General features: G+C 33.0%; 5 protein-coding genes across 16 annotated transcripts; 2 read left to right on the forward strand and 3 right to left on the reverse strand.

Annotated features, from left to right (window-relative positions):
• The first annotated feature begins 2,372 nt into the window (after window positions 1–2,372).
• On the forward strand, window positions 2,373–5,808 carry Patsas (palmitoyltransferase Patsas). Of its 4 annotated transcripts, none has more exons than XM_069117754.1 (10): window positions 2,373–2,382; window positions 2,864–3,043; window positions 3,307–3,560; window positions 3,645–3,768; window positions 3,849–3,974; window positions 4,051–4,496; window positions 4,574–4,823; window positions 4,896–5,068; window positions 5,153–5,318; window positions 5,402–5,808. In XM_069117754.1, the coding sequence occupies exons 3-10, from the start codon at window positions 3,379–3,381 to the stop codon at window positions 5,603–5,605; spliced, it is 1,671 nt and encodes a 556-aa protein (XP_068973855.1). In that variant the 5' UTR covers window positions 2,373–2,382; window positions 2,864–3,043; window positions 3,307–3,378; the 3' UTR covers window positions 5,606–5,808. The 4 variants fall into 4 exon arrangements, with proteins under 4 accessions (XP_068973855.1, XP_068973853.1, XP_068973854.1 ...); XM_069117752.1 differs by lacking the exon at window positions 2,373–2,382 and adding an exon at window positions 2,385–2,473; XM_069117753.1 differs by lacking the exon at window positions 2,373–2,382 and adding an exon at window positions 2,534–2,689.
• Window positions 5,315–9,528, reverse strand: Ced-12 (engulfment and cell motility Ced-12). The gene is made up of 7 exons (XM_069117751.1): window positions 9,282–9,528; window positions 8,825–9,118; window positions 8,326–8,754; window positions 7,460–7,876; window positions 6,954–7,391; window positions 6,567–6,873; window positions 5,315–6,494 (listed from the first exon to the last, which is right to left on the reverse strand). Exons 1-7 carry the CDS (start codon window positions 9,411–9,413, stop codon window positions 6,331–6,333), a joined length of 2,181 nt encoding a protein of 726 aa, XP_068973852.1. The 5' UTR covers window positions 9,414–9,528; the 3' UTR covers window positions 5,315–6,330.
• Window positions 9,529–9,702: 174 nt separating this feature from the next.
• LOC138182148 (T-cell activation inhibitor, mitochondrial) lies at window positions 9,703–12,661 on the reverse strand. 4 transcript variants are annotated; one of them, XM_069117757.1, is made up of 9 exons: window positions 12,587–12,661; window positions 12,363–12,440; window positions 12,157–12,271; window positions 11,484–11,875; window positions 11,100–11,412; window positions 10,924–11,024; window positions 10,720–10,881; window positions 10,424–10,555; window positions 9,703–10,359 (listed from the first exon to the last, which is right to left on the reverse strand). In XM_069117757.1, the coding sequence occupies exons 2-9, from the start codon at window positions 12,383–12,385 to the stop codon at window positions 10,125–10,127; spliced, it is 1,473 nt and encodes a 490-aa protein (XP_068973858.1). In that variant the 5' UTR covers window positions 12,386–12,440; window positions 12,587–12,661; the 3' UTR covers window positions 9,703–10,124. The 4 variants fall into 4 exon arrangements, with proteins under 4 accessions (XP_068973858.1, XP_068973859.1, XP_068973857.1 ...); XM_069117758.1 differs by lacking the exon at window positions 12,587–12,661 and adding an exon at window positions 12,529–12,547; XM_069117756.1 differs by lacking the exon at window positions 12,587–12,661 and having other exon boundaries at window positions 12,363–12,574.
• On the forward strand, window positions 12,648–15,771 carry Ent1 (Equilibrative nucleoside transporter 1). Its single transcript, XM_069117760.1, has 10 exons — window positions 12,648–13,360; window positions 13,546–13,698; window positions 13,817–14,077; window positions 14,207–14,301; window positions 14,381–14,431; window positions 14,516–14,748; window positions 14,904–15,141; window positions 15,207–15,292; window positions 15,363–15,562; window positions 15,628–15,771. Exons 2-10 carry the CDS (start codon window positions 13,553–13,555, stop codon window positions 15,737–15,739), a joined length of 1,422 nt encoding a protein of 473 aa, XP_068973861.1. The 5' UTR covers window positions 12,648–13,360; window positions 13,546–13,552; the 3' UTR covers window positions 15,740–15,771.
• A 50-nt stretch (window positions 15,772–15,821) lies between these two features.
• Window positions 15,822–18,747, reverse strand: LOC138182151 (protein-L-isoaspartate(D-aspartate) O-methyltransferase). 6 transcript variants are annotated; one of them, XM_069117763.1, is made up of 7 exons: window positions 18,687–18,747; window positions 18,517–18,618; window positions 17,921–18,016; window positions 17,699–17,838; window positions 17,065–17,290; window positions 16,876–16,961; window positions 15,822–16,787 (listed from the first exon to the last, which is right to left on the reverse strand). In XM_069117763.1, exons 1-7 carry the CDS (start codon window positions 18,730–18,732, stop codon window positions 16,731–16,733), a joined length of 753 nt encoding a protein of 250 aa, XP_068973864.1. In that variant the 5' UTR covers window positions 18,733–18,747; the 3' UTR covers window positions 15,822–16,730. The 6 variants fall into 6 exon arrangements, with proteins under 6 accessions (XP_068973864.1, XP_068973862.1, XP_068973867.1 ...); XM_069117761.1 differs by having other exon boundaries at window positions 15,822–16,803; XM_069117766.1 differs by lacking the exon at window positions 18,687–18,747 and having other exon boundaries at window positions 15,822–16,803; window positions 18,481–18,597.
• Window positions 18,748–26,834: the final 8,087 nt, after the last annotated feature.

The raw sequence follows: 26,834 nt of genomic DNA on the forward strand, positions 1-26,834 counted from the left end.
GCGAAAACAAAGCGCATCACGAGTTTACTCGTGGCCGGTCGGCAACGTTTGGGCATGAAAACACGAGTTAACTCGTGACCGGTCAACAATGTGTTAAGCTTAAAGTTAGGGATCTGCACTGTTTGATTGCATACTAACATAGATAAGAACGTATTTAATTTCATGTTAGAAAAACCTATTTAATTGCACAGTTCTACGGAAAAGTTCGTGTATTTTCGACCAATCGCGGGGAGACGCAATCACGAGGAGAGACGTCAACGGAAGTCGTAAATTCCCGTTACGATTATAATAATCGACACCACGAGTTGATCGATCCCCTGATTTCGGTTAAGATAATAGGGGTGATTCAGTTAGTATAACACTGTGATTTACAGAATTATAAGGCTTTTATTTCCAACACTTAGGTTACACTGTTGAGTAGATATAAATCGTAGATGACACTTTGTCGCACGAAGATAAGATAGATATGCATAATAGAGCAAGGCTCTTATAGTTGAATTTAGTATGTTAGTGGACGTAGCACTAAAGGATACTTAATAGAGGAAGTGAATGTTCGATATTTCCGAGAACCGACTTAGATAGTTGATGTGAGTTACACTCCTCTAGCGTTGTATAATAAGTAAAGTTGACTTCTCGTGCTTAGACTTAGACGTTAGACGTTAGATTTTGACTGTTCTAGCGGTGTAGAAGAAGTAGTTGACTTTTCTAGTGATGTAGAAGAAGTTGACTGTTCTAGCGGTGTAAAAGAAGTTGACTTTTCTAGCGGTGTAGAAGAAGTAGTTGACTTTTCTAGTGATGTAGAAGAAGTTGACTTTTCTAGCGGTGTAGAAGAAATGAAGTACAGCGACGATGCTATGTCGAAGGAAGGCTAGCGATGGGTGTGTCTAGCGCACGGGACCATCGGATTTGTTCATGACAATTTTGGTCAGGAAAGTGAGGGCAGTATAGATTGCTTCTGATTGGATAAACGAAGGTTGGTGGACTAGGAAGGGTCTTAGCCGCCCTCGATAGAAAGTTGCTAGTAGGAAGCATCGTACGTGAGAAAAACTAACTTTCCCTTGTCAAGCTGTAGTAGACAATAGTCTTTAGAAAATAATTTGGAAAAAAGATATTTGTTCTGTCTGAAGGATCTTAGCTAGCAAATTACTGAGATTTATGATGGGTCCTTAAGACTATTGAGGGTACGCAGTAAGGATGAGCGGACATCTGGTTTCCGTCTGGCCCGCGGTGTATGACCTGGTCTAGGTAGAGGGTCGCCCGACGTAACAGTTCATATCTGCTATTCTATCTAAGATAAACAAGTATAAGAGTGACAAAGTCGCGCGATGATGAAACTAATTGTAAGTTAGCTAAAAAAGAGAAATGTACTATCTACTATATTTTTGAACTATGACATATATAAAGCAGGGTTGGAAATAGTACAAAGGCATGAGGGACCGGAGGGCGATCGCCTGCTCCTGCGAGCAAGTAGTGCTCCGGAAAAAGGCGGCCGATCCAGAAAGGGAGCGCAGCTCTCATGGAGAGGTGGAGGACACGGGCGCCGTGGCCGATAGGTCCTAGGCGCTGGGGATAAGGGCCAGCGCCGCAGAGCTGCCACCTGTCTGATTGGGAACCCCTTTCCCAAAGTCGCCTCCTTAGGCGCTCGGGATGGCCATCGTAGAGGTTTTAACCGGTAAAAATTAGGCACTACCCTGCATTCTCTGAGGGAAGAACCTACCTATAAAACTCCTACGTAAAAAAGAAAGCTAAAAGCATCAAACTTTAAGAACGCAAAACTTTTGAACCAATGGTTTTCTAGATTAGAAACCTATATATGTCGTCTCTATTTATTTCTATTTATATGAGTACTATCAAAAAGACACTTATAACATTTCACAACAATAAATGACCTCATATGCAAACACCATCGTATTAAGGAAAAAGAATATGTGATTTTATACTACGATGACAAAATATTCATGCCAATACAATTAACGTACCAAGTGCCATGGATTAATGTTAAATCTAAATGGTGTATCGAGAAATATTAAAATTATTGCATCATTCCAATAATCCATAATAGTTTGAAAGGGAATATTCTCTTTTCTTCGCCAAAAAAAATATAGTAAAGGACTAATTTCTCTTGCTTAGGTAGCTTACAATTACTTTCATTATTACGCAATTTTATCATTCTCATGCTTGTCCATCTTGGATAGAAAAATAATCTTGGATAACCGTACAATTAAATAAGTTCTTGTAGCATGGTACTCAATAAGTTCTTGTGTATGCCAAGGTACAACCAAACAGGGCAGATCCCTAATTTTATAGGTTCTTGTATATACTAGCGTCAGTTAAACTCAGCACTTGACCGCATGGTGCAGCACTAGTTCGGGAACCAAAAGCGCGAGCGCTCTCATTTTCTCTCTGCTCATAATCATAATACATATTCAAATTCGGAAAGCGATCCTTTTTTAATTTCAGAAATATTTAAAAAGTAGACTATTTAAATATTTATATATACGTAATATCTAACAACTATATTTATCATGTAACATAATTATGTATATTATCATTATACATGTATTATATATATTTCATTTATCATACCAGATTATTAGTTTTATCCACCAAATTTTTGAAATGCGATTTTGATTTTGGTGATTCTATAAAACATAATAAAATGCATATTTTTATGTCGAAATTATAAAAGGTACCATACATAGTATAAATTTCAGGATTTTGCTAATTTTAGTACGCAGGCGTTTATTCAACCGAAGTATTGATTTAAATGCGCAATATCATATAACGATAGTCCCATTTAGAAATGCGAACACTGCTGTTTGTAACTTGACATAGTGCTATTACGAAGAACGTATTGTTCTAGAATCTGTCACGCTGAGAGAAAAGGTGTATAACAAAAAGGAGATTAGAAAACATGGTTGGACCAAATATTTCTTTGTGACTAACCGTTCCGGAAGGTGGAACATCCTCTGTACAGGGTACATCTTTTAGGACACCTTCAGAACACGAACGTGTAAATCCGGAACTCGCAACGTTTTGCAAAGTAAGCTTTGATTAAAGTTTTTTCATATAAAGCATATCGTACATACAATAATGGAAGAATTGGAACTTTGTGGAATATAAAAAAATAATGTGATACATATTAAAGGTTTAAAAAAAATTAAAATTTTAAATTATATTTTTAAAATTCCAAATTCAAATTTAAGTGTTTTGATTGGAATTATAAATTTTTTCATTTTATATTATAAATTGAATATTTTTAAATTTCAAATTCTAATTAATAATAAAAATTAATGTTAATTTTAGGTATATCCTGTGAGCCCTGTAACAGGGCCAGGTGCAGCGAGATCCGTATGGGAATTAAGTCCAGATCCCGACATGGTCGGGCATCTACCAAATACTCCAATTTCTAGCACTACTCATCACAGTCATGAACCACCTAAAGGCACTGAATTAAGATCTAGAAATGGCCCTGATGATAATATTTATGCCGATGAAACTGCACCAGGTCAAACTCCATCTGATGAAACAAAACAAATATTTGAACTTCTTAGAGCTGGGTATCTGCAGTGCACACTATTAATTTTATAAATATAATGTTATTTGTGCGAATAAATGCAAGGATGATCAAAATAATTAAAAAGTTCTTTTAGTGAGATTGGGGCAGTCGATGAATTGGTAGAAAAAAATGGTTTAAGCGTATTAAGTGCAAGAGACGAATGGGGATATACTCCTGCCCACTGGGCTGCTCTGGATGGAAATATTGAAGTAAGCTTTTGTAAATTAATTTTATTCAAAAAGAATAAATTTCTTTTTCTTTAACTACTATATTTATTGTCATATTACAGGTAATGAGATATTTAATAGAACGAAATGGACCAGTTGATCTTTCTTGTCTTGGAATTCAAGGACCAAAACCGATACATTGGGCTTGTCGAAAAGGTCATAGTGCAATAGTTCAGCTACTGTTAAAGGTATTAAAATGAAATAAACAGTTTCATAGCTTGTTATTTATTTATCTACATTTAAATTGTTTTCATTTGATTTCAGGCTGGAGTTGCTGTTAATGCAGCGGATTTTAAAGGCTTAACACCACTCATGACTGCTTGTATGTTTGGAAAATTTGCAACAGCAGCATTTTTGTTAGGATCTGGTGCACTAGGACATTTAACAGATATAAATGGAGATACTGCACTTCATTGGGCTGCATATAAAGGTCATGCAGAATTAATAAGATTACTTATGTATAGTGGAGTAGATTTGCAAAAACCAGATTACTTTGGATCCACTCCACTACACTTAGCGTGTCTTTCTAGAAATGTCAGTTGTGTAAAAATATTATGTGAAAAAAGCAAGATTGAACTAGAACCTCGTGATAAAAATGGTAAAACACCATTACAATTGGCAAAAAGTCACAGACATTCAGAAATTGTAAGAATACTACAAGCTGAACAGAAACGGCGAGCTAGATGGATTCCGCCGATTAATGAACTTTGGTTTGTAATTTCCTTTTGTAAAGTGTTTTGCAGAAAATGTTATCAATTGAGATATTTATTCTTGCTTCTCCTTTAAGGGCATTATTATTTGGTGGAGCTGGAAACAGTAAAGGTCCTATATTATTATTTATGATATCCGTCCTTTTATGGGGATATCCAATGTATTTATTAAAATGTATTCCATTAACATGGAATCTTTTACGTGGCAGTCACTATTGTTTTATTTATTGGAACATTGTTATGTGGATCTCATGGATTGTAGCAAATAGAAGAGATCCTGGTTATGTACCCCAGAATAGTGAAACCTACTATAGAGCAATTAAACAAGTATTCTATAATTCTATGATATATTATAAAATATTATGTAGCCATTTTACATAAAACGATTTTTATTTTCAGATTCCATATTTTGATAAATGGAAAAAAAGAAATGTTGTATTGTCACGTTTGTGTCATAGCTGTAGGTGTTTTAGGCCTTTAAGAGCTAAGCATTGCAGAATCTGCAACAGATGTGTTACATATTTTGATCATCACTGCCCGTTTATATATAACTGTGTAGGTTTGAGAAACAGGTAATGTCTAATACAATTTATATTTAATCATAGAAAATTATAATTCAATATTTTCTATAATTAACCCATTAATTATTATTACAGAATGTGGTTCTTTCTTTTTGTTATGTGTGTAGCAATAAATTGTTCATTCACTATTTATTTTGCTTGCTATTGTATGGCAATTGAAGGAATCCAATTATTATATGTATTGGGTGTACTAGAAGCATTAGTATTCTGTGGGCTTGGATGGATTTTGACATGTACTTCAGTAAATATCAAAATTTATTCTGTTTTAACATCGAATGTCATATATAGTATCTATATTTGTAACGATTTCTTTTCTTTATACAGGTCTTGCATGCATGTATGAATTTAACAACAAATGAAATGTTTAATTATAAACGATACTCGTATTTACGAGACAAAAAAGGAAGATATTTGAATCCCTTTAGTAGAGGTCCTGTTCTTAACTTTATAGAATTCTTTTTATGTCCTCCAAATCATCAAACAAATGACCCACAAAACTACCAGATACTTTCAGAAGATATTATGTAAATAATGATAAATTGCAATTACTATATTTCAGTAATACTACACCTCTAAGAAATTGAAAATGTTATTAACTAAGCAATTAACATTATGTCAACTGTCACATATGTACCTGCACATAATCTCGATGATTATTGCTTTTAATATTATAGCTTTTTACTCATGATATTGAATAAGAAATGATTCAATAAATAATTTATTAATTTATATTTATGAATTTTTTATACCTTAAACATTACATTTTCTTTCTAAATAAAGTTTCGTCATGATTAGAATAATTTAACTAAAAATTTATTAGAGGAATCATACATAATATTATATTTTTATCCTCTCATGATCATTAGATAAAAAAGATGGGTATATTATCATGTAAATATAAATTTGATATATACAAATAATTTTGAAAATGTTATATGTATATAATTTGTACATGTAAAATGTATCTTTGGTAAAATATACTGCGTTTTTGTACCTAATTAAAGTATCAGTTTTGGTTTACATAATTAAAAATTTATGTATATAATTAAAAGTATTGTGTTGAACCAGCATTAATAAAAAATGCCAAGAATTAATTGTATGTATAAAAATTATAGTCTAGAATAGCTTATTATAGCTTGTTATAGCTTATAATCAGTTTTCTCTTTGACATATAAATATTTAAGCATTACCTTGCCAATATATCTTATGTTAAATTATTATAACAATTATTGAACATATATAAGACGAAATTCTTATTTTAATTCATAACAAAAATCATAATTTGGTGGAGGATCGGGAATAGCAGGCGGATCTTGGGGAATATCAATTCCTTCCGTATCTAAAAGTCTTAGTTTAATGTCCATGGATAATAATGTCTCTAAATCATTTTCCGCCTCTTTGCTGGTCATTCTACTACCTATAAATAAAACATGCTCTTTTTGGATTTGAAGAAATGTCAGTTAAAGGCGAGAATAACATTACAACATACCAAGTAAAGCGTTAATGCCATCTGTCCAATAATCAAAAACTTGTTCATCAGGAGCAACGAAATCTAGGCTTGAGACTTCTACAGAATCTAAAATTAAAGAAAAAGCCAACTGATGCGTAGTTTTCCGTCGCTGCAAATCCTTCATATGGGGACAATCTCTACCAGTCAGTAAAGCACGAATTTCAACAACAGCTAATTTTGTAGGAAGTTCATCTATTGTTGGTACTGATTTTTCATCACAGTCACCATAATGGAATACTTTGTGATTTGGTGAAAGTCGAACGTACCAGAACTTATCCTTGATTCTCTATATACATTATAATGTTCGTTAAAGCAACAAAAATATCGTTTCATTTAATATTTTATGAAATATATGACGACCAATACCTGTCCTCTAGCGCTATATTTCATAAATCTGGTGCCTTCTACTAAGAATCCTAAGCGTTGTTGTTGAATAAGTTCTAAGATTTCAGGTGTAATTTGTTCTCTGAGCTCAACTATGGGTCTTGCATGACTTTCCCACTCTTCCCTGCTAGTCCTTTCTTGTTGCCATAAATTAGTAATTGTCGAATATGTTAATTGTTGTAATTTATTTTTGAATTTATCCAATGCTGTAGGTTTACACTGAAGTGCTCTAGTAATTTGTTCTCTGACAACAGAAAATACTTTTACAAAATCTTCAGTGGTGGCTCTCATTTCTTTCCAAGTCTTATTTAAAAGGACTATGCATACACAATAGAACTCTTCAAATGGATGATCATGTGTAAAAAACATAGGATGATATGATTGTCCCTGTTCACTAGGTGCTTCTCCAATACGTAAAACCTAATCAAATCCAATGGAGAATTTAATTTATTTTAAGGGCTTGTGTTAAGTTTTACGTAAGTACTTACTTCACAAAGTAATTTGACAAGCTCCACGCTTGTTCTACCAAAAGGACATTCATGTTCATCTGCCCTGCAAGAGTTTTCTAAAACAACTTTAGTATAAGCTTCAGTATGATTACGTGCAAAATAAACCATACAGTCTAAAGCAAGCATGCCGGGTGGAGTTTCAGTAAAATCAAGAGCAGGATTAATATCATATTTGAAACCCAATTTTTTATAATCCTTAGCAAAAAGACCCTGTTTTCTAGCAGTAATATCTCCACCTACAGCTCCTTCAGTATCAAAAGCAATTCTTCGAAGTTCTTTAATCTTATCATGTGCATCTTGATCTTGTGGATCCATTTTTGTCATCATACGCTGTTCCCACAAACTTAACATAAGTGTTTGAAGTACATATAATTGGTGTGCCATTTCTGCACCAACCTATAATTAAATTTGATTATATCATAAATTTATATGCATATACGGGGTACATGTAAAAAGGTCTTAATAAACGTGGATCCAAATACCACTAGTTTTGGAGTTACAAGATGTTAAGTGTATAAACCAATTGCTTTGTCAAATGAGTTGATACAACAAATTGAAAACTACTGTCAAGAAATAAGAGAAATGCTAAGAATCTTTTAACATATGCATGTTCCTATGAGAAGATGTGGCAAAGTGAATGTTGAAATGAATGGGAGACATATGAAACATATGCTGTAAATGTCTTACTAACAAAAACATCTTGTAATTTTAGAAACTAATGATTTTTGAACTGTTGTTTATTAAGATTTCTTTTTACTTGTTTTGATGAGTACTATATGTTTCTAAAGTATTTCCCTAACTTTTTGTACATCTTGTATAGTATGAGAAAAAGAAAGATTTTATACCTGACCAGTAGATTGTATGATATTCGTCAAAAATACATTTCTAACTTGTTTAGATTGAAGAGTTGCAGCAACAGCTCTACGTTTAGATAAATCAGCCTTAAGAAATAAGGCATTTATTAGAGCTATTGCATTTTGTTGTATTTGTGGACGAGCACTTTGTAAATGCATCACTAGATTAGGAAATGTAACTTCTTTTTCAACTTGTCCATATTTTCCTGATGAATTCAATACTATATTTTCAAGAATGCTGAGTGAAGCTTCAATAATACTAGTATCTTGAATTACAGCTTGATTGTTTACATAGCTTGCTACTTTATTAATAAAAGGTGTCTCTAGTATATCCCATGAAACAATTCCATGATCCATTAGCTCCACAAATGATTGAAGTGAATATGCAAGTGCATTTCCCTTATACTTTTCGCCTTCCACCTATGTATGTTATAAATTATAGTAAAGTATAAAATAATATAACTAAACTAAAGAAACAAATTTGTAATACCTGTGATATAATTAAAGCTAATCCTTGCTTGTTAATAAATTCTAATGCAAACGTCATATCTGTGCTAAGAGTGCTCAATTTTTGCAAAGCAGTAATTTTTTCTTCCATAGTCCCATTATTGAGCTTGGTTAGAATATCACAGGCTGTTTTAGAGGGGGAAAATTCCAATCTCAAAATACTACCATTTTTTACTTCATTACGATTTTTTTCTGTGATATAATTTTGATTGTTACTCTCCGAAAATTGTAATGAATATGATTCAGGATCAGAAAGACCCCACCCATTACACAATTCCTAATAAAAATAAAATATATAATTCTCATTTTACATAAGCCTTTATCTTATATACACTTAATTTTAGGCAAATTTTCTTAAAGAATATCAATAAAAACGTATACTAACAAAATTTCTATGTATGTTATATATAATAAATTATTAATTTTTAATTTGTAAGTACCTGAATAATAGCAGTAAGTGGATGTTTTTGATTAAATTCAATAAGTTGTGGTACTTGTTCCGTCATCTGAACAGCGATTTTTACGATATTTGTATCTTTCTGGACCGGCATTTTTATTGTTTGTGTATACATGAAGGACCAACGAAATCAAGAACACATTTGACGTATCTCTTGTCATAATAACGTAACGGCCATCATGATAGTTTTATACTAAATCGCATGGCGTCTGTCGGTCTCTCTCGTTCGCCCCACCATAAATCAAACGTATGTATATTCTATTTCTTAATGATTGGTGTCAGATTTTCTGCGCAAGTCTGGATATAATTATGAGAAGTTTATGACGGAGAAGAGAGAGGAGAGATTTTGTAATTCTAACAATAGTGAGATATTGAAGGAATTTTAATAAAGTTTAGCATAAATGTAAAAATTTTCTAATCTTTATTTTTCTACATGCATTATTTGTATTGCATGATTTTACAAAATGTCCTCTTTTTTTATATTTACTCAAATTCAAAAATTCATGTACAATGTATTAAGATTAGTTACATAATAATTACATTTAACACGCGAATATAGCTTATAAGGTACAATGAATTATTTGCATTGCTAATTGTATTTTACAAAGCATAATGCAAAAGTTATTTGCTTTGTGCAATTCCCTAATAAGTTAGTTTTTTAACCTATGTAAATCTAACTAATCTATGTAATCTATGTAAATCTTTTATCACACGTATAACCTACATAATAATTATTAACAATTAATCAGTTTTTTGTCATTGTTCTATTAATCGGTACGAAGATAAAAACAGCAAGAAGACATTAGAAAATATTTTACACTGAAACTCAAAGTTTCCAGTCCCATGGAATACATAATACACCATCACTCATAACAGAGTAATAATGTGTCACCCAAAGCATAACACCTTTCAATAAAGGAGCTAAAATGCTTTTATGCAATAATAGGCGTTCACAGCATTGTATCATCAAATCAGGAGTTATACTGTCATCCTTATTTAAAACAGTCAATCCCAATTCCTGGACTGTTTTGTCATGTAGTTCACGTTCTACATATTTTATGCTGCAAAAAGCAATATTTAGAATAATGAACTAATTTTTTATGCTAGATTACCACACAATCTTACTTATTGTAATGATGTAATCTTTTAGTGGCTTCTTCTAAATTATCAGTAATAAAGTTTACTAAAAGGAAACTTGGACATGAAGATGGAACTATAAACTGTCCAGTAGGAGAGAGCATTAAAGGACCTGCTTCACTGAAAATAAAATTTAATTTACTCACACTTCTTACGTATACCCTAAATTTACATTATATTATACTTACAAATAAATTAAGTCACTATTAAATATATATACTTATAAATGAACTGAAAGAAAATATATATTAGACGTTAAATAGGTAGATGTAAGTAATACTAACGCTTCAATTACGATTTCATAAGTAGATAAATCGGCTGGCCACATTTTCGGATAATTTCGTCGTCCTCGATAATCCGAGAGGGTTGTTGTAAGTTGTCGAAGTTGACGTTCATACTGGCTAACCATTACTTTTGGCATGAATTTCCTGCACATATAGAGTACCCTGAGCCTTACCGTCACTCAATTAATGTGTTGTATTACGCACCGTCGACCAACTTTAATGTCAAGAAGCACTTGTGAAACTGCCTTTTCGAAAGCTGGTAATCTAAATAATACCACATCATACTTCTGAATGTTTTTGATTAACTGTTAAAATAAATACTGATTTAGCAAAGTGAAATATATTATAAATGTTATATAAATTTAATAATTTATTCTTACATCAAGCCAATTGTGTCTAACTTCACCTGAATTTAACATAACATTTCCCTCTACACTTATGCCAGTATCATTAGCAAAGACAAGTGTCCTATTTTTGAGTACTTCCATTGGTTCAGGATGATGTTCAGCTAATGCCTTAAAAGCTAATAAACATCCCCTGTAATGAGCTATATTCCATCCACAGTCCCATATAATATTTTTCAAACCTAATTCAGAACATAATATCTTTTCTAACTTTTGTACTTCTTCTCTCATTGGTCTACATGCTTCTAACTTCACATGTACTTCATTAATGTGTTTATCTAAATATGCCCTATAAAATCATAATTAGCTTCAAGTTTTTATTATTTTAGTTACATAAATGAAAGATTAAAATAGACTTACTTAAGAGTATCAGGTTCTGAATTAATTTTTCTTTTCATTAAAATAGATGCATAAATAGGATCATCTTCTAGTTCTGAGAAATCTATATCTTCCCCAGCTCCTTTTCTTTGCCAATATCTTGACTTGTACTTTGTACTATCTGGTGGCTTTTGTTCTTCAATTTGATCTACAAACGTTGTTGGCAAATCACATGTCTTCAAGATAGAAAGTATAGTTTGTCTTAAATCCTTTTCTTTCAACTGTATCTGTACCAAAGTAAATTTTCCAGACTTGAGTTCCTTTTCATTTTTTGAGCGTAAATAAAATGGTAAAGTGGTAGGTCTTATTGGTCTTTGCTGTTGTAAACTTTCTATAATAGAACTTAGTTGTTTTAAAGAATTTTCATTTACTGTCTGAAACATTTAAAAAAGCAAAAATATTATATATTTAATACATTACCATTTTTAGTAGAAATTGAACATTTTCACATAGTGTAAAGAATTTATTTATACATAAGTATTTATACATGCATACACGTGTATGCAGTAATTATTGCACTTCCTTTGTTCTATAAATAATTCTAACTATAATCAAATGATGAACTGTGTTGCCGACGTATAAACGATTTTAAATCGCTTACCTTCAAAATTTACTTTTTATAATTGTTCAACTTATTATATTAAAATATACTCACTCTTTGCGTGGGATATTGTCCAAAAAGATCGGGGTGAACGGTAAAATAGAAAGGTCGCAGTGCAGTGGATATTTCACCCGTACTTAAAGCTCTTACTGCATCTTTCCTACAAAAACTATAAGATGATTGTTAAATCGACTAAAATACTAAAAAAATGATACCATTTAATTATATTTTGACGAATTTAATCAAGTAAACTTGTTTACCATCTTCCTAATGCACAATACATTTTTGCAGTTTCCTATATTGTCATTACACGTCCATATCATGTAAACGTTTACGAGCTGAAATACGATAAATATCGCATTTACTATCCATCAAATTTACTAAACGTTCTACATTTGATAGATACAAATAATGAAGCTGACGCACATTAGCCGTGGAATATAATTTTTCAGATGTATAATCTACATAAAACCTACTGACCTACACTTCTTTACACTTTACATAACTGTCTTTACATCGCATCAGTATGCAAACTCGAGCAACATTGGACTTGAACCTCTTCTTTTTGTCTAACCAATGGTGGGATCTATATATGTATATACATATATGTATATATGAACTGTACGCGATCAGTAAAAATAAAAATAAAATGTTATATTTGATTGGTTAAATTATTATATACAATGCGCAATATAAACACCAGTTTTAATCAGTAAAATAAGTACTACCAGCTTAGAATGTCCTAGTTTACTTATATTTTGTTTCCATATGATGCATCGCATAGTTTTAACCAAAGAGTATCCCTACTCTTTGGTTTTAATGATACATCATTAACACTGATACCTTATGCCATATTTGTATTATGTACCAGCTGTTTTATGTCTATACACACAAATAAGTAATGGTGAAAGGAGAACATTGGGATTAATGTAATACTATAATGCCACAGTATTTGGTTTTTATATCTGTGCTTAATCACAGGTGGTCAAGGAAATAACTTATATATGTATATATATATTTACGGTATTAAGTCTTTTGAGACTGTAAAACAATAATGTACTGAGGACATTGTCAATCGTTTCATAGACGTGGTTTATTAAACATGGTCACTGAAAGCTTTTACATCTGTTAAATTCGATAACGTTTAAAGAAATTTACTTTGATTATTTATCAACATGTAAATAATTAGTGCTTTAAATTATATAAGTTATCAAGAGAAAATTTGTTGAAACATTGTTGCTGCTTTGTATATAGTACTGTAAGTACAAAATATAAATATAATTATGTCTAATTAATGTTATATTCATTGCACATGATTATATTCATTGCAACTTTATGATAAAATTTATTTATTTATGTTATCATATTATATATATAATATATCACAATGTTTATAATTTTGTAAATGTTGTAACAATGTAATAATTTTTTAAATATTTTTAGTTTCACCATGTCATATTCCATAAATAGAAGACCTTTGCTAGGAGGTGTATCAGACAGTGAATTTGAAGATGATTTAGAAACTGAAGCTGATGATCCAAATATTTCTGTTCCAGATGAAAAACCATTCCTAAATCAATATGAACCGAGTGATAAGTAAAAACTGTTTAAAATAATTTAATTCATTATTATGAATACATAATTTATTATTGTATGAATATGTACATATATGTATTTAAAAAATTTACATAATGTTGGAAATTATGCTTTGCAGATATAATCTCGCATATATTGTTTTTTATGTACTTGGTATAAATACATTAATTCCTTGGAGTTTTTTTATCACAGCTGATGATTATTGGTTGTATAAATTTCGAGAGATACAGAAAAATTCTACAAAAGGTATTAATTACACTCATATGGAAAATTTAGAAAAAAAAACTGATCTCCAAGCTAGTTTTACATCATATATAAGCGTAGCAAGTGCAGTACCAAATACATTTTTTTTAATTGTAAATGCATTCATTAGTAAAAGGTAAGTAAAATAAAACTGTAATTATATAATAAGAAAGAATTAGTGCAATATATAAATTAAAAGAAATTTTAAACTATATAACTAACAACTAAACTATATGAACTATATAACAAAATATTAAAATAACAGAATTCCCTTAAGAGTAAGAATGGTGGGCTCTCAATGCACAATATTATTATTTTTTATTCTAACAACAATGTTTGTTAAAATAAATACGGACAAATGTAAGTTTAATAAAAAAATAATATTCAGAATAAAATTATATATTTTACATTTAAAGTAATATACTAACTTTGGTTTTAGGGCAGGGAACATTTTTAATAATTACTTTGATCACAGTGGCATGTGTCAATGGTATATCACCAGAATTTGAAGTATTATTGAATATTACAACATTTAAATTAGATAAAATAGTGATATTATATTGTGTTCTTTTAGCTGCAAGTGCAATTTTTGGAGGGAGTTTAATGGGTATTGCTGGACGCTTTTCTCCAAAATATATAACAGCTATGTCAAGTGGGCAAGCTCTTGGAGGAATTATTACTGCTGCAGCAGAAATATGTTCTCTTTGGATTGGTGCTAGTCCTGTACTTTCAGGTCTAGTTTATTTTATAATTGGAGATGTTATATTGTTCTTATCTTTGATTGCATATATAATTCTAGAAAAAGCAGTAAGTAATTTAGTATTCTATAATGACATTTATCATACAGGTGTTTTATAAGTGGCTTATGATAACAACAGACATATAACAAAATAATCTATTGCGAACTGAAGACAAGACTTAAATTATAATGTCATATGGATATCATTTATTTTTTACCATAGGTATTCTTCAGACATCATATGGTAGAAAAATTGTCTGAAAATGTAGAAGCAGATTATTCAATAACCGGAGAAGTAACATTTTCGCAAGGCACTACAATATCTTATATGCGTATTATTAAAAGAATTTGGCATTATGGTATTAATGTATTTCTAGTATTTTTGATATCCTTTTCTGTATACCCAGCACTTACTGTGTTAGTGGAGAGTCAGTATAAAGGCAAAGGTTATGTATGGAATGGTAAGTCTTGCAATTGAATTTTATATAATTATAAAATTTTTATAGTTTTTTTATATGTTTTATAGATATCTATTTTGTACCTGTGGTGACCTACCTCATTTTTAGTTGTGGTGATTATACTGGAAGAATATTATCAGGCATTTTTCAATGGGTATGTATAAACGCTATTTGAAAATATATACTTTTTTGTTACTATAATAATATTTAAATTAATATTTTAGCCAAAAAATAAACCACGGCAAGTCGTATTTTTAAGTCTGATGAGAGTCATCTTTGTACCAGCTTTTATATTTTGTAATGCTCAGCCCCGACATCATCTTTCTGTTTATATTCATAATGATCTTTATTATATTTTAATGACTGTTGCATTTGCCATCAGTAATGGCTATCTATGTAATTTATCGTTTATTTTAACTCCTATGTAAGTTATTATATATACTAACTTAATAAATTTTTATTAGTTTGATACTAAGGATTTTTATACAGGGTTGTAGATTCTCAAGAGAAGGAAATTGCATGTATTATGATGGGAGCTTTCCTTGGTATAGGATTGATATCAGGTTCTGCACTCAGTTTGCTTATAGTTAAAGCTCTTTAATTGTACAATTTGTGTCTGAACCAAAGGAATATATAAATACTGCCCTCTATATTAAAATAAAACAGGACCACGAAACACGATATTGGATCAAATTAAATAATTTTATTTTATACTTTATGACAAAATTTATGAATGTAATGTTTGATATATCATAGTAAATTATTTTTGGAACTTCCTTTAAATATTTATATAGTAAAATTTGATCAGTTCATGAATATATAAAATGTTTTGTGCATAGTATGGAAATAATTGTGTGTGCCAAATTACATCTAATAGATCTCAAATGCTGATACATAAAGACTTAATTGATTGCATATATGGAAAGGTACAATTTTATTATACATTTAAATAATGTATTTTTAAGAAATCGTAGAATGCAATAAATTATGATATATCTTTCAACCTTTGTCAAAACTAGTTTGTCAAAACTAGTTCGTCAAAACTAAAACTGTAACATAATATAATAATTTGTATTTAGCTATAAGTATTAATAATAAAAGAATATAGTTCAATTCATTGTTAATGTGTTATTAAACCCTTTAAACTAGATAGAATATTTAATTTAACAGAAAAGATTCCGTTATAGGAGGCGTTTCGTGCCCTGTGAATTATCGTTGATATATTATTGAATATATTACATAATATCTACTTTTTATGGATGTTCGTAACTACATTTATATTACATACAATTTGAAATATATTGATACTTATAATGCCTACATCTAAGATTTTCTTTTCTTTTTTTACTTCTTTTGCAAGTACTTTATTTATTTGTAAGTATTTGGGTATATATATTAGTGCATATATAACTAAAACCTATAAGCTTTATTTGTCATTTGCATTTAATTCACAGAAAAAAGCCTGCTCACTTATTGGAGCATGCATGTATCTCATGAAGGATGTTGTTTATCTTTACTTGTTAATGGAACAAAAACTACACCTGTAAGAGACTTTTTCTTAATCTTTCCATCCTTTGTTTTATCAACCTGTACTAAGACTTGATCTGAGTTCCTTGGACCCACTGGTAACACCAAACGTCCTCCAGGAGCTAGTTGATCAATTAACTGTGTAATAAATATTTTAATGATTATATAATATATTTCTGTATAACATTAAGTAATTAAGTTTTTTCTTACAGCTTGAGGCATTTCTTTAGCAGCAGCTCCCACATGAATAGCATCATATGGTGCTTTTTCTGGATATCCTAATCTTCCATCTCCAACTAGAATATTATATATAAATATTAGAAAAAATGTGGAATATTACATATTTTTATATGAAATATACAAATCCACATATTTATATAAAATTTAGAAAATAATTACCAACTAATTGAACACGACCGCTTTCAAGAAGTTCTGGGTTATCTCTCTGAATATTTTGCATAGCAAATGCTTTAAGTTCAGAAATATGTTCAATACCTATAGCTAATCCATTTGTTCCTAACATCATTGCCATACATGCTGTTAAATATCCAGAACCAGAACCAACATCTAATGCTCTAGCACCATCACACAGCTTATCTTCAAGTATTTCCAAAGCATATGCATGCTGAATAATTTTAATTTATCAATTTCACTGACATATTTTCTATATTATGCTTCTGTGTCTTGATGCAAAAAGTGCCAATATCATATTTTTTCAAAAATTACTTGAATTCAATATTGAATTTATAAGCAATTGTATATTCTATATAAAAAATGACAATTTCAAGTTCTATCTGAAAATTCTACCTGGAAATGATTATAATGACATTTGTATGTGCTAATGACAACATTTTTTATAAAATAAACACCAAAAAAATACCAAGGCACTACAAAAAACACAAATATCATAAGCTTTAATTCATTCTTTTTGTTGTTGCTGCGAAAGAAATTTGAAACAGCGGGAAGTATTATAAATAATGACATCGGCACTTGCACCAAATTACAGATTTAAATTCAATAGATATCTGTATACCATATGAGGAGCACTTATAGTTGCACCATAGCCAATATCCTGTGGAGAATCTATATATGCATAGCCAGAACAGGTATAATTTCCCCTATCTACAGAAGACATTGCTTCATAAACTCTGTCTGATTTAATTATTCTTGATGCTAAATCAAAAAGACATATGGTTTACATCTAACTTTTTTTTGGTAGTCAATGTAATTGCAAAGTTATATTTATATCACTTACATCTCAGATGTTGTATAAGATCATGATTGTTTTTTGCGTGAAATCTCCCAGACCAGGCCATTTCATATGCAAATTCAGAAAATAATAAACTTATCGCTATGAAAATAAAACACGATATATAAACGTTGAGATCGTAAATTATGATTTAATAAAATAACCGGCAAGTTATTGTTACAGTTATTACAAAATTTATCAGAATTATCAATGTAATTAAATGTATATAGTAAATAAATAAATAAAAAAAAAATAAATTTTTACTGTTACACAATTATATATGTAATAACGTTAAATGACAAGTAAATTGAAACCGATTAATTCAATGTACATAGTTTGTTGTTGAAAATTGATACCAAATTTGAATTTAAGTTTCACGTAATGTAACCTTTATGTTGATTTTAGTAAACCTGTCTTGTAAAATTCTAGCCAAATAAAATTGCATCACTACTGCACATGGGCACATACCAAATACGAGGAACATATAAGATGAACGTAACATAAAGAATGAAGTGACATTAAATTATGCAATACAACAGAGATTGGAGTTTTACCAGCCTTCTTACCACTATTATGTCACTTCCAGTTTTACCGATTCATACCTGTTTTTACCACTTTCATGTCACATGCAGTGTTATCGATTCTGTAGTATTGGCACAAAAAGTGAAACGAGGTACATTCGCCTGTGGCATTTTGTGACACGTCTATAAGAATTTAGAAACATGCACATTATTATACATACTACGATTTTATACATATTATACATATGTACATATATCACTCTGTACATAATCAAGATGGATTCGAATTACTAACATAATTTTTCACAATAGGAAAGGAGCGTTAAACTGAGATTTTAAAAACAGATTTTCAGCTGAATTATATTAAAAGTGATTCTAATAATAAAATAATTATAAATCAATATGCTTTGCGTAAATTATTTGATGAGGATAAAGAATTGATACTAATAAAAGCAATTTATTTTAATAGAAATGGTTAAAACTATTTGATACAAAGAATACGAAGGATTGAATATTTCATCCAAAAGTCTTGTACCGCTTTGTACATAGACTTATACAAATATACTGCGCCCTGCAAGAAAAATAATAATATAAACAATTATATTATACTGAAACAGCCTATATATAAGAACATTTCACAATTGAAAGATTATATCTCAAACTCAATATCTGCGACAATAATTTTATTTTTATATAAGTATAACCAAAAAGACAGTTATTTTTATTTATATTCATAATGTTTCCTTTTTTACATATATGCTTAGTGTATATTGTTTGTTAACGGACTAGTATTTCGTAACGCTTTGTCTAACAAAGGTATGGAGTAATTTTTTTCTTAAAAGAAATATTTGTGGCGGCACGCGACAGTAAACATTCCAACGGTTTCTGTCCCGTGGCTCGCCACACGCAGACCCTATTCTTCGAGTGAGATGGTTACCAGATGCCGACGCATCTCCACAGTACATGTTCAGCTAGCCTGAGGGCCGTTATAAACATTAAGATCTAGTTACCTAAAGTCCTTCAAACAGACTAACAGTCTTTGTCCCAACTACGGGAAGATAGGGGAGATCTATTTTTCAACGAACGACGCTTCCCGCTGGCAACCTTCCCTCAAGGACGGCTAGCACCCTTTTCTAGCCACCGACATGGAAATTGACCAATTAACAGCAACGTCAATTTCCCTCACTTTCTGAACGAAGACTATCCTCGACGAATCCGATGATCTCGTGTCCTTAGACACATCCCATCAGTTTTCCTCTGCAGCATCACCGCGACGGAAAGTCATTCTCTCGTGAGGTCGTATTAGCGAGTTACTTAGCGTCTTTACGCTCGGTGGATATTCCAGGTTTTAACAAAGAGTTAGTTTAGTTATACTTCCACCGTAGCCAAGCAAGTCGAGTACAATTTGGGCTTTGGAAGAAAGAGCATGCTGTTATTCCGTTGACCGCGGATTCATTATCGAACCTAGGATCATTGTCATTAGCTTCTCGAGTATCTAATTACCACGGTTACTTGTCCAATCCTATAATAATCGTATTTGCACTAGTCAATGTCTTCTCTATTGCATAACGACAATGTGTAATCCAAATGAAGATTCGTTTCATGCCCCTAACCCTAACCCTAACCCTAATCATAACGTGAACCCGATATATATGTCGAGTTATCATTAGAATTTAAGGCGCGTAACGACTCTTCGTTTAATTTAGCCTTCATTTTACAAAGCAGCGATTAGCAGGTATGTAAATATGAAACCGGAATTTTTGTCTAGAAAATACACGTTTATTGTATGAAAATGATTAAAAATATTTTATTCGAAGTATTGCCCATCGCTAGCTATACATTTTTCCCGCCTGTCTGGCAATTGGTGGATGCCACGCCAAAAAAACTGTCGCTCTTTTGAGGCAAACCAGTCATCGAGCCATTTTCGTACATTTTCGTAAGAAGTGAAGTGCTGGTCAGAAAGTGCGTGTCGCATCGATACAAATAAATAGTAATTGGACGGAGCCAAGTCTGGTGAGTAAGCCGCGTGCGAAAGTATTTCCCAACTGAACGTTTCAATCGTTTCCTTGACCGGTTTTGCTGTATGTGATGGTGCATTGTCATGAAGCAAAATTACTTTGTGTTGCCTTTTTTGATATTCTGGTCGTTTTTCAAGCAAAGCTTGATTTAAATCGATCATTTGTTGTCGGTAGCGCTCAGTATTAACGGTTTCGCCAGGTTTTAACAGCTCATAATAGATCATACCCGTCTGATCCCACCAAACACAGAGCATTGTCTTCCGTCCATAGCGATTTGGTCTTGTAATCGTTGTCGGTGGTTCGCCTGGAGCTACCCATGATCCTTTATACTTAGGATTCTCAAAATATATTCACTTTCCATCGCCAGTCACAATTCGGTGGAGAAATGACTTTCTTTTGTATCTGGCGAGCAGCATTTCGCAAGTGGTTTTTCGGTTTTCCTGCTGTCTTTCATTCAGTTCATGTGGAACCCACTTTCCCACCTTCTGGATCTTTCCCATGGCTTTCAAACGTATGGAGACGGCTTCTCGTGTCACGTTTAATTGATCAGCGAGTTGTTGTTGCGTTTGAGCGTCATCCTCATCCAACAATGCTTGCAATTCGCTGTCTTGAAACTTTTTCGGTGGTCTTCCACGTTCTTCGTTTCTCACGTCAAAATTGTCACTTCTGAATTTTTTAAACCACTCAAAGCACTGTGATTTACCAAGAGCATACTCACCGTAAGCTTCGACAAGCATTCGATGCGATTCTGCAACAGTTTTCTTCAAATGGTAACAGAAAATCAATGCTGTCCGCAAATCGTAGTTTCCAGGCACAAAATTTGACATGTCCAACGCTATTACAAACTATGCTGTTGTATGAAACTTGTATTGTTGAGTCGAAAATGTTTGTGAGATGTCAACAAAGACTTTTGGCATCAATGACGCAGTTTAGTGATAACTACATTATCAGCTAGGGCCATCTATAGGCAAATTCCGGTTTCATACTTACAGACCTGGTATATTTACGCGTATATACAAGGCTTTTACAAAGTGTAATTTCGACCAATCGCGGGGAGACGCAGTCGCGAGGAGAGACGTCAACGGGAGTCGTAAATTCCCGTTACGATTATAATAACCGACACCACGAGTTGATCGATCCCCTGATTTCCGTTAAGATAATAGGAGTGATTCAGTTAGTATAACGCTGTGGTTCACAGAGTTATAAGGTTTTTATTTCCAACACTTAAGTTACACTGTTGAATAGATATAATTCCTAGATGACACTTTGGCGCACGAAGATAAGATAGATGTATAATAGAGCAAGGCTCTTATAGTTGAATTTAGTATGTTAGTTTATGTAGTATTAGAGGATACTTAATAGACGTTAGATTTAGACGTTAGACTTCGACGTTGTAAATTGACCCTTCTAACGGTGTAGAAGAAGTAGTTGACTTTTCTAGCGGTGTAGAACAAGTAAAGTTGGGTGACGATGCTGTGTCGGAGGAAAGCTAGCGATGGGTGTGTCTAGCGCACGGGACCATCGGATTTGTTCATGACATTTTGGTTAGGAAAGTGAGGGCAGTACACATTGCTTCTGATTGGCCAAACGAAGGTTGGTGGATTAGGAAGGTCTTAGCCGCCCTCGATAGAAAGTTGCTAGTAGGAAGCATCATATGTGAGAAAGACTAACTTTCCCTTGTCAAGCCGTAGTAGACAATAGTCGTTAAAAAGTAATAAAAATAAAGGATATTTGTTCGGTCTGAAGGACCTTAGTTAGCAAATTACTCGGACTTATGACGGGCCCTTAAGACTATTGAGGGTACGCCGTAAGGATTCAGAAACAAACACTCTACGATAGAGCAAATGCACAGATTCACTAATGAAATAATAACAGCATTAGAAGGCAAACAATACTGTACAGCCCTCTTTATGGACATAGAGAAGGCATTCGATAAAATAAACCACGAATGCCTACTACAAACAATCAGGAAACAATTCCCGGAACAAATCATTTATTAAATTCGTACCTAAGCAGCAGAACGTTTATAGTAAAAATTAAAGATACATACTCCGAAGTTGAAGATATCAAGGCAGGGGTTCCGCAAGGAAGCGTCCTAGGACCAATGCCATACACACTATACACGGCCAACATACCAACAACTACCAATAGCAAAATATGGACATTTGCGAATGACACAGATGTACTAGTCAGGCACACTAACCCTGTAACAGCAGTCACATTACTACAAGAACAAATCACAAAAATAGAAAAGTGGCTTCAAGTAAAACAAATTAAAGCAAACCCCGATAAATGCAACCACATTACATTCACACTGCGAAAACAGACCACCAAACATTATACTTAACAACACGCAAATAACACAAACAAGGCAAGTCAAATACCTAGGACTCCACCTAGATACACGATTTACATGGAAATAACATATTAAATCAATAATATACAAAATACAGACAGCAAGGAGACAAATGCAATGGTTAACAAGTCGAAAATCCAAACTAAGCATAGAAAACAAACTAAAAATATACAAAACAATTATAAAACCAGTCTGGACGTACGGAATACCACTATGGGGAACAGCAGCAATGAGCCATATAAACAAAATAGAGATAATCCAAGCTAAAATCCTCAGAACAATAGTAAACGCACCATGGTACGTCAGAAACGAAGATATACGGAACGACCTTGGAATACCAACGGTCAAGGAGGAGATTAGCAGATACGCAAGAAGGTACAGAGAAAGAATAGCAACGCACCCGAACCGGCTAGCAGCGGAAACGATCGACACATCAAACATAGAAAGAAGACTAAAAAGGAAACACCTAACAGATCTCACAAAGGACATAACCTAACAAACATGAAGATGGTACCCCGCTGGGGGTAACCACCTACATGTTATATTATTACAACACCAAGATATAACATTTTACTAAATGTCCTACTGGACAAATTGTAAAATTTAAATAAATAAATAGAAAAAAAGGGTCGGTAAAAGACTGATTGGGCGATAGGAGCTAGTTTCATATATCGGTTTTCCGGGTTTAGGGATGAGGGTAATCATTGAGATTTTCCAGGCCTTAGGAAAGTATTCTAGGCGAAGAATAGCGTTAAAAATCGAGGCGATGAGTGCAATCACTTTAATGGGAAGTTCCTTGATTGCTTTATTGCCTATTAGGTCGTGCCCTGCTGCTTTCTTGGGATTTAGGCGACTGATTGATTCTATAATCTCTGCAGAAGTGAAGGGTTCAATAGGAGGAGACATTTGGAAGGGAGAGTGCAGATATTCAGTAATGTCCGCGGCAGCTTTGGAGGAATGGGGTTTAAATACTTTAGACAAGTATTTGGCAAACAGGTTAGCTTTTTCTATAGGGCTACGCGCCCATCCACCTTGCGGACGGCGGATTGGAGGGATTATTTGCGGGGGGCGCGTGAGTTTCCTGGAGGCCTTCCATAGTGAGTAGTTGAAGTCAGCTGTGGGGGACAGATTGGCGAGATACTTCTGAAAACAGTCGTTTTTATAATTTTTTATGATTTTGGTTAACTTTCTAGTTGCGTTGTTTAGTTTGCGTATGTCATCCGATGTTCTATGGGTCTGCCATACTCTTCTTAGTCTACGTTTTTCTGTTACTTTTTTTAGTATGTAATGGGGATATTCGTGTTTGCTGGTGGAAGTCTTAGTAGGTGTGGAGGAGCGGATAGCGTTTATTATGCTCATTATGTTTAAGTAATTCGTGGCTGCTTCGATATCTTCATTAGTTTTTAGTGCAGTTAGGGTTGAAGTTGAGTGGTTAAAGACTTCTCTAAAGAGCTGCCAGTTGGTGAGTTGGTTATGAATAAAGCCATTAGGTGTATTCTCGATAATTGTTGTACTGACTGTTGCTATCACGGGGGAATGATCAGAAGAGAGATCAGCCGAGGAGTTGATTTGGATGTATCTTGGCGAGATATTTTTAGTTACGAAGAAGTCAAGTAGGTCGGGTATTTTGTTAGTGTCAGTGGACCAGTATGTGGGTTCGTATGTGGCGAGGTAACTGAGATTGTTGGTTATTATGCTGTTTAAGAGATTTTTTGCCTCTTGCTGTGACCAGTCTGCTGCCCCATTGGGTATGTTTGGCGTTATAGTCTCCCCCAGCTATGAATCTATTGCCCAGGGTGCCAAGGAAGTTATCAAAGTCTTCTTTGGCGATGGAGTGTCTGGGAGGGCAGTATATTGCTGAAGTGGTGATTGTTCCCTGCAGTCATCTATTGCTACGTTTGTTGCTTGGAGGTAGTCTTCCTGGAATGATGGAAGTTCGTAGTGCTTAATGCTGAATTTGATTATGATTCCGGTGCCGCCGTGGGCTTTTCCATTGGGATGTTGGGTATGGTAGAAATTATAATCATATATTTTTAGGTAGTTTTGAATAACAAGATTAACGAATAATAAGTTTAACGAATAATAAGATTAACGAACAATATGTTTTACGAAAAATAAGTTTAACGAATAATGAGATTAATGAACGCTATTAACAATGTTCTTGGGTTCAAACGAATCCACGGTCAACGGGATAACTCTTTATTAAGCGTAAACTGATCTTAGGCACAGAAATAGGATTGTTGAAAATGCTCGATGTGTCAGTCTCCAAGGCAATCGCAAGAATGCCAGCCTCGAGGAGATTTTTCTCGCTGTACGCTTGCATTTGTTTTCTATACTTGTTTGGAAGCATTGAGAAGGTTCCAAACGCTGTTGCTAGGCAGACTCGTTGGAAGCATCGAGAAAGTTCCAAACGCCGTTGCTAGGCAGTTTTTGCCTGGAGTTTGATTATTAATACAATGTATGTCCCATTGTATCAGCACCTCCGAGGCAACATCACACGTGGCTAGGCCCGTTCCCGAGGCCGCATGCCGCCATAACCACATTTCTAGGAAAACCCATACAACCACTCCAGACCTCCGTTAGGCAAAACGTCCATCCCGTGACCGTGGCTACGTTCGGCGACCAATTGTCACCTCGAACCCAATCTCGCTATCACAAATCTCGAACAATTACAGCTATGATAAAATCTAGGCTAGAGTACTAGAGGATGTTCCCAAAATTTCCAAGGAACGACTTCGGCTTTCCTTTCATCTCCGACATATATAATAAAATATTGAAAATATATGCAATAAGTGACAAATGAAACCCTATTATATGTCGGAGATGAAAGGAAAACCGGAGCCTTCCCTTTGCAATTTTGGGAAAAGTCCTCTAATGCTTTAGCTTAGATTTTATCATAGCTGTAATTAAGCAATTGTTGTCATTCGATCTGATTGTAATTGTTCGAGATTTGTGATAGCGAAATTGGGTTCGAGGTGACAACTGGTTGCCGAACGTAGCCACGGTCACGGAATAAACGTTTTGCCTGACGAAGGTGTGGAGCGGTTGTATGGTTCTCTCTAGAAATGTAGTTGTGGCGGCATACGGCCTCAAGAACGGGCCTGGCCACATAGGATTGCACTTTGGAGGTGTCGATATAATGGGACACACGTTGTATTAACAATCAAACTCCAGACAGAAACTGCCTAGCAACGGCGTTTGGAACTTTCTCGATGCTTCTAATGAGCATATAACAAATAAATGCAATCGTACAGTGAGAAAGATTTCCATCAGATTATTATTCATGTGATCGCCTTGGAAAGTGACACATCGAGCAGTATACCGAGCGTCTCAGCAATCGTATTTTTGTGCCTAAAATTATTCTACGCATAGTAAAGAGTTATCCCGTTGACGGTGGATTCGCTTGAACCCAAGAACATTGTTAATAGCGCTCATTAAACTCATTATTCGTTAAACTTATTATTCGTAAAACATATTATTCGTCAATCTTATTATTCGTTAAACTTATTATTCGTTAATCTTATCATTCGTTAAACTTATTATTCGTTAAACTCAATACTCATTATACTTTGTAAAGTCTTGTGTATACGCGTAAATATAATCTCTGTTTTGCGAAACGATGGCTAATTCAAAGGAAGGATTGTTACGCGCCCTAAATTCTAATGTTAACCCGACATATAAGTAATAACGAACTTGTAAAAATGAAGAAAATCTAGGAAATTATTAGCAAATAATTAATATTTTTATGAATTATTCTTTCGTTCTAAAGCTTCGACTATAATAAATTTGACATTATAATAAAAATCTTCGATTTGGTACGAAAAAATTCAATACTGTTCTCATTTACGTTGTCCTCTACGTTTCTCAATTATTGTTCTGGTTAATTTGATATTTGTTTTATTAGATTTTCTATCTATTGCTATTTAATTCCATGCATATTCTGTTACAGATAATTTTACGAATCATATTCACTTTTGATAAATTTGTGGACTATTTAATTCACCGAAAAATTGTTTAACGTCCTT

This window comes from Bombus flavifrons, chromosome 7, assembly GCF_040668555.2.
Source record: "Bombus flavifrons isolate JBK064 chromosome 7, iyBomFlav1_principal, whole genome shotgun sequence".
Classification (NCBI taxonomy): domain Eukaryota; kingdom Metazoa; phylum Arthropoda; class Insecta; order Hymenoptera; family Apidae; genus Bombus; species Bombus flavifrons.